Source organism: Pelodiscus sinensis, chromosome 2, assembly GCF_049634645.1.
Source record: "Pelodiscus sinensis isolate JC-2024 chromosome 2, ASM4963464v1, whole genome shotgun sequence".
Classification (NCBI taxonomy): domain Eukaryota; kingdom Metazoa; phylum Chordata; order Testudines; family Trionychidae; genus Pelodiscus; species Pelodiscus sinensis.
This window is the reverse complement of record NC_134712.1, coordinates 185,152,806-185,166,664: the sequence shown is the minus strand read 5'-3', so window position 1 is coordinate 185,166,664 and position 13,859 is coordinate 185,152,806. Positions and strand designations below refer to the sequence as shown.

The following is a 13,859-nucleotide window of genomic DNA, read 5'->3' as shown; positions in this document are numbered from 1 at the left end:
AAATATTGGAAGCCTTGCAAGAAGCTCATTTCTCATCAGTTTTATATTCCAAATTCGAGGACCCAAATGATCAGACAGTTCCTAGAAGATTCAGATGAGAAGTATCTTTTGAGGTTTGGCACAAATATTGATGTGTGTATCAGTTTGCATGGATGATCATTTCTGGGCAGAGAGAGAGAGAGGAGAAGCAGCCTAATAGTTGCACTACTAAAATGATTAAGGTTTGAGCCTCTTAACAGAAAGGAGAAAGAGAAGGGCTAAATTCCAGACAGAAAATGGGTTTGTGGCATTGGCTGAATAATGTTGAAAAGCCTATATCTAAAGCTGGATAGTTGCAAGATGATACCAAGACACTAAGTTCCCTTCCAGGTGTACCTATGTTGTGCGTGTTAATTCTTCACAGGAGATTCTATTAGGAGTTTCAGTTTCTGGTCTGTAGCTTTTTGAGCAGTCATAGTTCAGGAGTCCACTTGACTTGCTGATTGTTGTATTCTCAGGCTATGTCTAAACCTTTTTCGAAAAACTGCTTAAACCGTTCTTTAGGAAGAGCATTTTTTTTTTCGAAAAAGGGTTGGGGGGGGGGTTTCGGAAAAAAAAACACATTCAGACTACTTTCATTTTTGAAGGATCCTCTTTTGAAAAGTCTTTGTAGTTTAGACGTAGCCTTCAGAGAACAGATCTCAGTCAGGGAGGTAAGGAGGCATGCCAGCTGCCACCCCTCTTAAACTGGAAGGACTTAATAGGAAAACAAAGGTAACTGGATTGTGTTTAGCAAAAGTCATCTTTTATTGTCTTTGTTTTATTTATGCAGATTTTTAAGGCGTGGATGCTGAAAAATGCAGAAATCATGAAAACACATATTTCCAAAAAAGATTCTTGCAGAGTTTCTATAATAAAAACAGAGAGATGTTTTAATAAAACCGTGTTTATCCTCACACAAATGCTGGTCATGAATACGTGTCTAACATATCTGGAATAAATGCCTGACTCTACTATTCCACTATAGCAACTCAACATTCTGTGTAGGCTGATTATTTTCTCAACAATATTGTTATAGTCTTTTAAGGTCTGCCAGTATTTTTTTTAAGCTTAGTTAGTAAGAACAGCTGTCAGTGGAGCCAAGGCTAAAAGAGGAAAAAATATCTGCAGAAGGCAAGATTTTACTTCAAAAGATCCATATACAAAGCATTACTGTTGCTAGTATAATCACTTTTTTGGGGAGGTTGCTAATATAGACTGTGTTTTCTTGTCTTTTGCAGCCCCCACTGAGCCTTTGCTGTGCAAATTTGCTGATGGAGGGCAAAAGAAGCGACAGAATCAAAGCAAATACACACAGAATGGAAGGCCGTGGCCAAGAGATGGAGAGGTGAGTGATGCTCAAGAGTCATCATTCAGCTGTTGGGGAGGAGACACCTTCAGGATCTAAGGGTCTGGCTTAAAATGAGGTTCCATGCACAACAAAATGTTATCAAAGAGGGAAACAGAGTGAGTGTTTTATGTTAACATGTCAAGTTGCAGAATGGAGAGGTGTAATTGACCTCAGTGTTGCCATGCAGTTTGCTTTCTGTTCCTAGGTTTGAAGTCAGTGGATATTTACAGATGCACCAACAGTAGTGGCTAGCACTGTACAACTGAAGTTAGCAATGCAATGACAACTTCTTACATTATGATATATATTTAAAAAATAACACCCAGTGGCAGAGTTGTTACCAGTCTTCATGGTGCTTTTTTTAAAGTCAGGCATGGATGGAGTATTGCTTATACAAATTAAAAAAATACACTTTCATTCAAATCATATCCAGTGAAAGAAGGTTCCAATCATTCATAGCAGATCTGAGTTTGGGACCTTTGTTCAATTGTAAGGAATAGTAAGGAAAATTACTAGTTTCCATTATAACAGTGGCTTCCCTGTAAATGTTCAATAAACTGGAACTCCTTTTCCATGTACATATACCAAAGAAAGTATAGGTATGTACCAAGTAAGAATGGCATTTGTTTGATCCTTCAAGTGTTTGTTTATTCCTCTTGAATGTTATGAGATGAAGCCATTTGAAACACTGAAGTAAATTTGGTTGTAGAACAATCTTAGGTATTGGTATGGCTACTAGAGTGAAGTTCTTGTCGTATTTCCATGCCTAAAATCTTTCTTTTGTGTATTATAGGGATACTAAAAAGTTTTACTCCATGCTGAGATGTGGCATACATGAGTTCAAGCCTTTTTAGAGGTTCACATTTTAAATTTACAAAAAAGAGAGAGAGAGAGAGAGAGAGACAGAAAGAGAGAGATAGGCCATTTGTAACTTCCAAAGGTGATTTCAGATAGGTTGTTGAGTTCTAGCCAGACTGCAGCTTGAATTGGTTAGTTGATACTTTGATACTTTGGTTAGTTGATTAGTTGATACTTTGCAGACCACTAGTCCAGAAGTTCAGACCATGAAGCACCATAAGTGAGCTCCTAAAACAAACAAACAAAAAAAGGCATATTGAAAGCATATGAGTTGCTCACTTTTGCAGGACAGTTACTGGATATTGATCCAACAAAAATTCCTCCAAAGTATTTTTAGCTTCCAGGGTTAGAGCACCAGCCTGGCAGGCACATTGACATGACAGACTGAAATAGCCTGAAAAGGAACATTATAGTCTGTTATGCCACTGATCCAATAAACTGAGATGTCTCCTTTGGAGACTTTATGGTTTATTGTGTTGAGAAGCTACAGAATGCAGTGTACCCACCTAGGTTTTGACCATCCCTTAAAAGTCTCTAAAGACTGGTTTATATGATAGACATTATTTCTATTAGACTAGTGTTTCTCAAAGTTTAAGAAGGTTGAAAATGGGCCACTCCATTCGGTTTATTTAAAGGCTTTGTAGCCACGGAGCCTCATGGCTCCCATTGGCTCCGATTTGCTTCCCACAACTCTCCATGGCTAGAAACTGCAAATGGGAGCCGTGGAGCTTTGGGACTATGAAGTCTTTAGATAAACAAAATGGAGTGGCCCGTTAGCAGCTTTCTCAAAATAGCCACTTTGAGAAATATTGAGATAAATCATTTGTATTTTAAACAGCCTTCATCCTTATTTGTGCAATAGATGCCATTTCAACTTATCGTGTCAACTGTGCTACGCTTCCGTGAGCTCCAGACAATAAGCAGCAAGAGAAAATAAAGTGAAAATTAACTTGCTGCCATTATTCCTACTTCAGCTAAGTGGATGATACATCTGCATGTGCGGGAATAGTTAGAAACAATGGGGCAAGTTAAGGGCAATGTTATATAAATAGGATTTACGTAATATGTTAATCATCTTTAGCTTCAAAAAAATATTCAAAGACAATAGTTTTTACTACTATTCTCCAGTACAACTTTCAAAATACAAAGTTAGGATTATTCAAAATATATATTTGAAACAAACCTGGAAAGACGACAAAGAAATGAAGACAAGAATATTTCCAGATAGACATGTCCTCTGAAAATGTTAATGACTTTTGGTAACAGTTTAATATCTTTTTTGGGAGCTGCCAGCTGAAGTAACTGAGACAATAATGCTTTTAATCTTTTAGTGGAAGTCAGCCATTTATTATATATCTTTGACGTATTCGTACATTTTCCACAGCTGCTAAGGAAAATCCTTTTGTGCAGTTAATGTGATTGTTTGAAATGTAATGGAATTTTTCTAACTCTTTAAACTGTGCCTGCAAGCAAGACGCATTGGTCAATTGTTTTACATGCTATGGGCCTCAAATTGAATATCTTTTAGAATCGAATTTGTTACAACTATCATTTGTTTAAGCAAAAGGGGCAGGGAATAGTAAGGAATAATTATCCAGGGAACCGGTGTCCTACTTTGGATGAGGGGTGGGATATTAAAATCTCTCCCGCACTTCTGCTTTTCTTGGTTGCACTAAAGAACCAAAGTAGTGAAATATCATCCCAGAGATACTCACTTGATATTTCCAACCTGGCCACATCTTGTGAGATTTGACTTCCAGCCCACAATATATTTGGCTACAATTCAAATAAATGTTTGAAAGCTTGGTGCTTATGTGAACTGCATCTCTGAAATTTCTGAGGGTTGATTATCATTAACACTGAATGCAGATGAGGGATATTGTTTAGGAGAGCAGACTCCAGAGAAATGACACCAGCACTTTTGTCAGAGGCCTCAACTTTGAGTATGCAAAGTTAGAAACAGACAGCTGTGCACAATACTTTGATGTCGGGAAAAAATGCAGGAGATTTAGTTAAGAAGAAGAAATCACTGCATTGTTATCTCTCTGTCCATTCTGGGCTCAGATCTGTAGCTTTCTTTTATGGAAAAGGAGGAGGTAATTCAGGACTTCCCTGTGCCCCACTGATCCCAGCTGCACTTTCAGCTCCTGGTGGCCATTGAATTGCACCATATAGTTAGACCTTCTCTAGTCTCAGTTTGTTCTCCGAGCCCTGGCAGACTCCTGTGAGCTGGCAGACTGCTCCTGGGGAGCGGTAGAGGGCTGGCTGCCAGTGGCTTGCTGGCTCATGTTTTGGGGCCACTGGGTCAGGGGCAGTGACTGCTGGCTCTGGGCTGGCAGGCATGAAGCTGGCACAGGCACTGTGGACGGAGTCAACCCCTTTAAGGGCTCTGGGGAGGGAGGAGCAAGAGGAGTGTTCTTGGTTGAAGCTGGAGTGGCCACCAGGCACCCTGGGAAGGCTGGAGGCCCCCTATTTCGATAAAGTGTCTACACAGCACTTATTTCGAAATAGCTATTTAATGTTATTCCTCGTGGAATGAGGTTTACCAAATTCGAAATAAGCGCTCTGCTATTACAAATTAATTTCAAAATAGCGGTTTGGCTGTATAGATGCTGGTAAAGTTATTTTGAAATAACAGCTGTTATTTCGAAAAAACTTTGCTGTGTAGACATGCCCTAAGTGTGTAGGAATGATGCATTTTATTTCCAGACAATTCTTATTTAAAAAATTCTCCTCTGTGGGAGATAATTTCCAGACCTGACTAGACACATAATGCTATACACATATGCAGCCCATCTGCTCAAAAGACATTTCTTATATTTTAGAGAGCATGTGTGTTAGGCATTAGGACTATTTTGTATGCATTTTTCAGTAAGAGTAATAAAAAGAGAAATTGTAGCTCTAAGGAGAGGACATGGAATGCACAGCATCAGCAGGCAAGGGGAAAACATATATCTGACTTAATGAGTTAAAATCTACATAGTCGTGTTTTAAATCTTCCAGAGGAACACAAGAGGCAGGCATCAGAGGTGATGATTTTGTAAATGATTTGGGTGCCCATTTAGTGTTACTGGGAGTTGTGATCCTAGTCCACATAAGTCCTTTCGAAAATCTCACCACATATGAATTCACTGCCATTGGATTCAGGTCTATAAAAACCTTTAAGACGGATTTCAAATAAATAGATTTTTTTGGATAAAAGGAGAACTGACCTAAAACTTTCTTCAAAATTCAAATCAAAAGTTTGTTCAGTCTAGTTGTTTGGGCCTCAGATTGCCTTCCTATAGAAAAAGCCATGGGTGTCTCTCGTGGGGGCAGGAAAACTCTGCACGGGTCTCCCCTTGTGGGGTTTCTCCTAAATTCTTTTACTAGGGAAGAGTTTGCCCCATTCAAAAAATGTGAGAGGTCTAGCCCTCAAGTCCTGCAAATTTCTTAAAAACCCCTTGGATCTCAGACAAGCAGCCTGAGACATAGGGCATTTCACGAGGAGTAACGGTAGTTCGAACTAGGAAGCCTAGTTCGAACTACCTAGTTCGTGCCCCGTGTAGCCACGCTGCACGGGGTTCGAACCAGCGGGGTTTTAAAAAAGGCGGCTCCCCGCTTATGCAAATGAAGCCCGGGAAATTCAAATCCTGGGCTTCATTTGCAAGTGCGGTATGCCTACATTACCCCGCTAGTTCTGAGAGGTATGACATGATCCTTATTTTTCATTTGTGTTGATCTCTGCATTTTCTGATGCTGGCTAAATGCAAAAGAAAGTGCCAAATACCACAAGACAAGCTATTTAGCTTTCTATTTAGATTTGCAGTCTTGTTTTTGAAGGCCCAGTAAAGTTTCAGCTAGGATTCTCCAGTGAACTTCTGAGCCCTATGAAATTCACTTTTCCTCTTCTGCTAATTTGATTTTAAAATAAGATATTTTCACCTCTGGCATATGCCAACAAGTTCTTCACGATATTTGAAGCCGCACAGGGAGCACACGTGTATTAAAATGAGTGTCTCCAGCATGCATCACTGGGAAATGTCCTGTTTCTTTTATATACCACTGTATATTTAAAACTTATCACATCTACACTTTATTTTTATTTTATTTTTAAACCATTTCTTTTCTGAATTTGGGAGTATTTCTACGAATGTGAAACTTTTCAGACAAAACTGCTTTAAATAATCCAAAGAAGGAACACTGCCAAGTTAACTTCCCTGCCAAATAAGCTTATTTTATTAAAATAGTATTTTAAACAAATCTCATTTGAATTGTTGGTCCTCCTCCCCACCACACATACCCCCCCCCCCCACACACACACACCCTCTTTTCCTTTTTGAAAAGAGTTTTCCGTTAGAGAATTTGCAGTCAAGTCAAGAAGAATCCTTGTGGCTTTTAGGCCTGCCAGATATCAAGAGCAGGTACAAAAACACTCTAGGAAAAATATGACAATTGTAGTATCAGAAATGTATTTACTAAACTGTATTTAAAAAAGGCCCAGCCAGGCCCCCACAAATGCAGATCACATCCTTCTTGTGAAGAAACTGGTGGACCGGGTTCTGAGTGGAGAAAAGAACGTTCTAGAAGAGGGAGGCACTCTCAGTGAACTGGTTCCTCAAATATTCCCCACAGAAATTAAAACAACCCTGGCTGTACTATTTTTCCACAGACCTAACTCTGCAGCATGGATTCCCACTTTAAGATGTGGGATACCAAGAGTTGTGGCTCTCAGCTTTTCAAGACCACTGTGTCCTTTTCAGGGGTCTGATTTGTCTCGCCTATCCCCAAGGTTCACCTCACTTAAAAACTATTTGCTTGCAAAATTAAGGATGTTAAATTTAGTTTAATCAACTAGTCGATGGATTTTCCATGTAGTGGTCGATTAGTAGATAAGCAGGGAGCCACAGTGGGGTTAGCTCCCAACCAGGGAGTTAATCCCACTGTGGCTAAGCCTTTTAAATGGATTAAGAGCCTGGTGTGCAGCAGTGGGGATCCTGTACAAGCTGGGAATCAGCTGTCTTGGCTTGCACTGTGTCCCTCCTGCTGCACGTTAGCCTTTTAAAGGGTTGAAGAGTCTGTTAGCTTTTAATCCATTTTAAAAGCACAGGCACGACTGGGACTAGGAGCGAGCCAGGAATCAGCTGATTCCCAGCTCGTGCTTGGTCCCCACTGCTCTCCTGCTCCCCATGGATACGGTGCTGTGGGCAACTGGCTTTTAAGCAAGGGGGTGATAGAGGCAGGAAGGCGGGGGGGAGCCACTAGTCAACTAGTTCCTCAAATATCTTATAAGCTTTTGCTTATTGGATAGTCGACTAGTCTCTTACATCCCTATACAAAATCATACATAAAAATACAACAGTGTCACAGCACGCTAGGACTGAAAACTTGCTGATTTTCTCATTTTTACCATATAATTATTAAATCAATCGGTTGGAATATAAGTATTGTCCTTACCCTTCAGTGCATACTATACAGAGCAGTATAAACAAGTCATTGTCTGTATGAAATTTTAGTTTGTATTAACTTCACTAGTGTTTTTTATGTAGCCTGTTCCAAAAATAGGCAAATGTCTAGATGAATTGATGTACCCCCTGGAAGACCTCTGATTACCTCCAGGATTACCTGTACCTTTGGTTGAGAATCACTGGCCCAGAGTAGCTGCCCTTTTAAGAACCCAGTGGGCCAATGCCAATGGCAGAGAGATGGTGTCAAGGGAAGTGAAGAATCCAGATCTGGTGAGGCACAGGGCATCTGGGTATTTATAAAATATACAGAGAGAGTATGAGGAAGCACTCTCCACCCAAAGTTTGTTTGCATATAAAACATATAGATGTCACTATAGATTTGCACATGCAGAGTTAGATGGGGGTAGTCACTTTGTAACTGATGGCATCTCCTGGCATCAGTAATTAGAAAATTACATTATCAAAATATTGAAAATGTCATTCTTTTGAAAACCTCCAAAATTTTTCAAATACCTATTTTCTTGCATGCCTTTGAAACTTCACATTACAGTGTACTTAAAATGAGAGTGAAGACAATGAAAATTAGAGTGAATATTTTATTGATTAATATCCATGGGTCAAAACTAGTTAGTTTTCATACAGCCGGATGTTCATTATGCCAGGGGTTTAACAAACAGTCACTTTTTTAAATTTTTCAAATTCTCCTGTGACAGCTAAGCATGTGGTAGAAAGAATATTTATTTGGGGACTACCTCAGTATCAACCACACACACAAAAAAATAAAGATGAACTAATGATTTAATAAATGATTTATGCTCTTTTAGCTTTGCTACAATATGTACAGCAGACCTAAAAGGTTTTAATGTTATTGCTATTTATTTGTAGTGTGGTAGCACCAAGAACAATTACTCAGTGTTCCAGCATACTACTGTGTAAATATAAAAGAAAAGCCCAAAGAACTTGAAATCCAAAAGAGACAAGATGTGACAAAGTGGGTGAGACAGACAATAAATGGGCAAGAGGAGAACAGAATAACAATCACAACAGGATGTTTTAGTCGTCTACACAATTAGTCATCTGCAAAATTACTACATGTAGTGAACTATTAGCTTGTTTTTATTATTTTCCCCTGATTTTTACATTGTAAATGTTAAGACTTGTGTCCTCTGTTTCAATGGAGATCTTCACTGGAAGAACTAGCAATGTGGGTTGGGAACTCTCTTAGGCCTGAAGTGAAAAGGAGGGGTTGTTGAATCTTTAACAAAATAGCCTTTCTTCCAACTGCTCCTGAGGCGTTTGAATTCAAAAGCTGTTAAGGAAAACAGACAGACAGACATTTGAACAGTCTTAAAAAATCTCTTTCCCATGAGTGAATCTGCTTTCACTTCTATGGAGTTTGATATCCTAAGCCTGCTAATTCTCTAATCATCCAAGAAGTTGTTTGTTTGTTATTATTAACAATCATAATAGCCAATGCTACCCTTTGATTTTAATTTAATTTTTGACCTGGTTAGGTATTGAAATTCTGGGATGCCCCAAAATACAGTCACCAAGAAGATCAAAAACCAGGAAAGCCTGGTCCCACCATCAGGCCTCTCTGGTTTGGAAAATCTGAGATTCAAATCTTCAATAACCAAAAAAAGCCCAGCTGACAAATAACTGTCTGGGTTTCAGCTAGTATTTCATCATCAGTGCCACTGCTAATAGACTGAAAGAGACACTTTCCCCTGTAACAGTAATGGATGAAAAAAACTTGGAAGGCAGTTTTCACTACATCACACAGGTGAGGAACAGGAAAATATTGAGGCATGAATTATTTGGCCTTTAGCTCTTTGTTCTCGAGAACATCCTTCCAGTAATGTGCTTCAGCATTAGATAGAAGTCTCATGCTATCGCTTATATAATTCATTTGGTGTTCTCAAAATTCTGCTGATTGTATTATGGAGAAAAAACGATGGATAGTTTTCACAGAGGCTGAAGTTACTCATCAGTTTCTAGCCCTGATGAGTCATGAAACTAGACAGTAAACCTGTCACTGGTGCAGGATAAATATTGGCTTCTCTTGGGCCTCAGGCCAGTGCAATTTTATAGGGAAGAATTACACAATTTGCAGGGAAAGAAGTAAACAATTCCCCATTTTGCAGCTCTTTGAAATGGCAGCTCGTTGTAAGTGTTAGGAGGCGTGGAACGTTAGAAATAGTGTGCTAGGTGTATTGCTATGCAAAATATGTCACTGCAACATGTATTTGTCTTGTCTCTCTCATACAAAGCTTTCACGTAGCGGCAAATGTAATAGTAAAATGTATCATCATTTACAAATTTTGGGTCTCATTCTGATGCACAAATATGCCCTGTACTATTCAGCTTGGAGAATCAGATTCTGGCTTTTTACATTTTTGCTTTTCCAACCAGATAATGTTTACAATATTCTTTATCTATAATGCACGTAAAAGCTAGGAATATTGTAGTGTTAACTTATATGCAAGGGAGTGTCTCTGTGTGGTGGGATGGGTGGATGTTTGTACCTAGAGATCAATCCATAGTTATACCTGTTTGCATAAACTGAACATCTAGCTCATAAAAATGTGTATAAATATCCATGGGGAAAATACCTGTAACCAATGTTCCCTTTAATCCTTTGCATCCATGTGTGGAAATTTTTTAATGTACACCAAGGCATGTGTAAATGTGCAGCAGCAGTAGAAACAAAAATCCTAGCTTTGGGCACTCTGCTAATCAGCTGAGTGGCATTTGAATATCTCCTCTGATCTACCACACATGCACATAGCTCACAGGGTGCACTGCCTGTAGCTATAAAATACATGTGCTTTTTTGCCTCTCAGGTGCACTCTGTGTACCAGTCCATCCCAACTGAGATGCTTTCTAACATCAGTAACTTCTGAGACTGTGCCATATATACGTAGGAGAAAATGTGCCATACATACATAGAAGAAAACTTTTATTTACTCATGTTTGTGTTTTCGCCGTTCCACTTTTCCCTTACTGGAATTTTATTTCCAAATTGCTACTGATCCAGGGCATTGGAGGCACAGAATTAATTTCTGATCCAGAGATAGTTTTAAGGTGCATATCTCATGACCATCAAATTCAACAACCAGTGCCTTATCATTTTAGATCCCTCCTTTGTAGCATTTGTTTGCAGCCTTGACCAAGGATGGTGTGGAATATTAAAAGTTTTTAAATAGAATGATTTATAGAAAACCTCCTAAGTTATTTTTAGAGATTGTAAAACTTTGTTAGAACTAGTTTTTCTGTCCCTCCAAGACTTGTACATGCTAATTAAGTTGTTTTTATTAGTAAAGGGATATTTAAAACAGTGCCAATAACAAATCTAAAACCTATAAAAAAAAGTATTTACAGTGTATCATAGGCAAAATACATTTGGTATACAAGTTCCTGTGAAAACTTTCACGTCCGGGTAATGACTATCCCAAACTATAACCAGAACAGAGAAAGGCATAGTATGGTGTAACCTTTGAGGAATGGAGAAGAAATGAGTGAGTTAAGCGTACTATACTAAAAGTGTGGCAAAACATCTCTTATGCCTTTACTGCCATATATTTTCTTTAGATTTACATATTTAGGGATTCCAAATAAGTATTTTTTTTATATTCAAGACAGACAGATGAACACGTTTGTGGGTGTGTATGTTCACAATGTTCTAGTAGGGTTTCTAGGTGTCCGGTATTGACTCGGACAGTCCAGTATTTTCGCCTCCTGTCCATTAAAAAAAATGCAGAAAATACCGGACACCTACAATGTCTAGTATTTTCTGGGGGGGAGTTTCCCTGCCAGGAGGCGAAAATACCAGACACCTGGCAACCCTACAACACACTCAGCAATAGGACCCGGCCCCCGGTCCTATACCAGGCCCGCGGACTCCCGCCCCTGGACACTCTGCTTACCTGGTTCCACAGGGAAGCTCCCTTCTGGCTTGACTAAGAAAACAAGATGGCCACCAGCAAAAAGCCAATAGACCTGAGCAAGGGGAAGCAAGGCTTTCCCTGGATCTTAGTGCTCAACCTCTCCTCTTCCTATTCCTATTCTGACTCAGCACACACTTAAAGGGGTCATGCTGTTTTAATGCTGTTTTATTTATGTATTTATTTATTTATTTGCTTAATAACTCTTGGGGTCCTTTTTTTTTTCCTCAACAACTTTGGTCTCGCCCTCTTTTTTCCCCCTCAACGGAATTTTTCCCCAGTGTTTTTTTTGGGGGGGGGGGCGGCGGGGGAGAATGTTCGGTATTTTTGGTTAAACCATCTGGCAACCCTATGTTCTAGGCTATTTCCATTGTTTAGACTGAATTTTTCAGTGGTAGGACTCAACCAAACTATGGTTCATTTTTAAATTAAGTTTGAAGGTATTCTTTAACCATTTTTTGCTATGACTCAAGTGAGAAAAATAAACATCACATGTATTTAAAAATTCTAGCCATATATTCATGGAATTGGTCTTCTAGGACAGCTCCCACATATCTTTGTAAATATCTCAATAAAACAGCAACATTTTCAACAAACAGAACAAAACAAAACCTTGCCCCAACATCACAGTCCGATTATAACTCTGGATGCCATCTTAGCACAATTGTGTGATGCTCAGAATTCAAAGCTGTTGTTTTAAAATAAATGCTTTTCTGCTTCTGAAAACACAGCCGGTAACATTGTAGACTGATGTGTACCATCCCCCTTCCCTATCCCTGTGGAGAGCCATGTGGGATGGGGCAGGAGCTCAGATAGTAACAGGGATTTCTACTTGTAATAGTAAGACCTGGCTATGCCATTTGCCCTATTAACAATGTAGAATCTGGAATTCTTTGAAAAAAGATCTGCTGGGCAGCTGAATGTGAGGAACATCTCCCCCCTCTCCTTTATCATCTTCCTCTCCTATGATAGAGCAGTCTCACGTCTCTGGGCAGGACTTTAAAACACAAACTTTTTTAAAACGAATGTCCTCTGTTTAAAGAAAAATCTAAGTGAACATAACGGTCATAAAAGGTATGGAGGTTTTTTAGCCCTGGAGAGTTAAATTGGCATCGCGGGACCGTAAGGAGATTGTGTTTTCTAAACTATCTTGCGAGTCTGCCTCAACCCTGACAAAAAATATCACCTGGAGGAGTGGGGGGAGGGGATAGTTCATTGTCCATCTCTATCCCAACCCTGGTTTTCTGCTGAGCCTGCCAACATGTTTGCTATTGGTAATGTGGACAGTTCTTAACTAGCAGCTGCTTTGACATTGCCAGTTAGTTCCACACAGATCACCATCTGATACTGTAGTAATGAGCGTCTGGATTTGTCCCAGTGATCGACAGTGGAAAGGCAGCCATTAACACATTCTTTATATAACCAGTTACCTAAAAATATTTTAAAATTGCTTTATAAAGAGATCAGCACATTTTTATGTGACTTTGCTTTTCTGTTTGACTGTGAGTCAATATTATTTGTCTCAGGCAATAAACTACAACTGCTGCTGACTGTACAGAGAAATCATACAGTGATCTGATTTTAGAAGGTGTAGTCTTTGAAAGAAAATGTAGTTTTTTTCTAAACTTAATTCTTTCATACCCAGTCTGAGTCTGTTTGGAGTAACTCCATTGATCAAAGTTTGGCTATTGATTTATACTGGTGTAATTAAGAACATGATTTGGCCTAGAATAGTTAGGGAGAGAATAGCAAAAATAGTAGCCCAATCAATGGATTAGGGATATCTCTAGCAAGGAAGGTAACAGGAATTTCCAAACCACTTCGAGATATTTTAGCTTCTTTTGTGGACCCAAGTCAATGTACATCAAAACTGAATGCACATTAAATGGAATTGTAAGAGAGTGTTTAATGTCATTTTGACTACAGCTAGAGTAAAAATCTGTTTTTCCCCCCTAACTATGTGCAGGCTGGCATGGCTTTGACCTATGATCCAACAGCTGCTATACAGAATGGGTAAGTAACATGTGCTTTTCAATTCCTTTTTAAAATTATTTGCAGGACTCTCTTTCCAGTTTTTTCTTCCTGCAATGAAACTCATTCAAAAGCAAATTCATTTAATAATTCTTTTATAAACTATGTCAAGGTGCATTGGCAAGTATGTTTTCATTTTTCTTTTTTATTCTCGGTTGTAATATCTATTTGAACAAGAAGCTTCTTTTCCTAATAATTTCCATCTCCATT

The 13,859-nt window shown here is 39.0% G+C and overlaps 1 protein-coding gene across 9 annotated transcripts in view; it reads left to right on the top strand.

Moving 5' to 3' along the window:
- Positions 1–13,859, top strand: part of RBMS3 (RNA binding motif single stranded interacting protein 3) — a 995,810-nt gene that overhangs the window by 884,489 nt on the left and 97,462 nt on the right. For all 9 annotated transcript variants that reach the window (XM_075921983.1, XM_075921980.1, XM_075921982.1 and 6 more), the window contains 2 exons: positions 1,260–1,366; positions 13,585–13,631. In XM_075921983.1, coding sequence (XP_075778098.1) covers positions 1,260–1,366; positions 13,585–13,631 — 154 coding nt within the window. The remainder of the gene's footprint in view (positions 1–1,259; positions 1,367–13,584; positions 13,632–13,859) is intronic.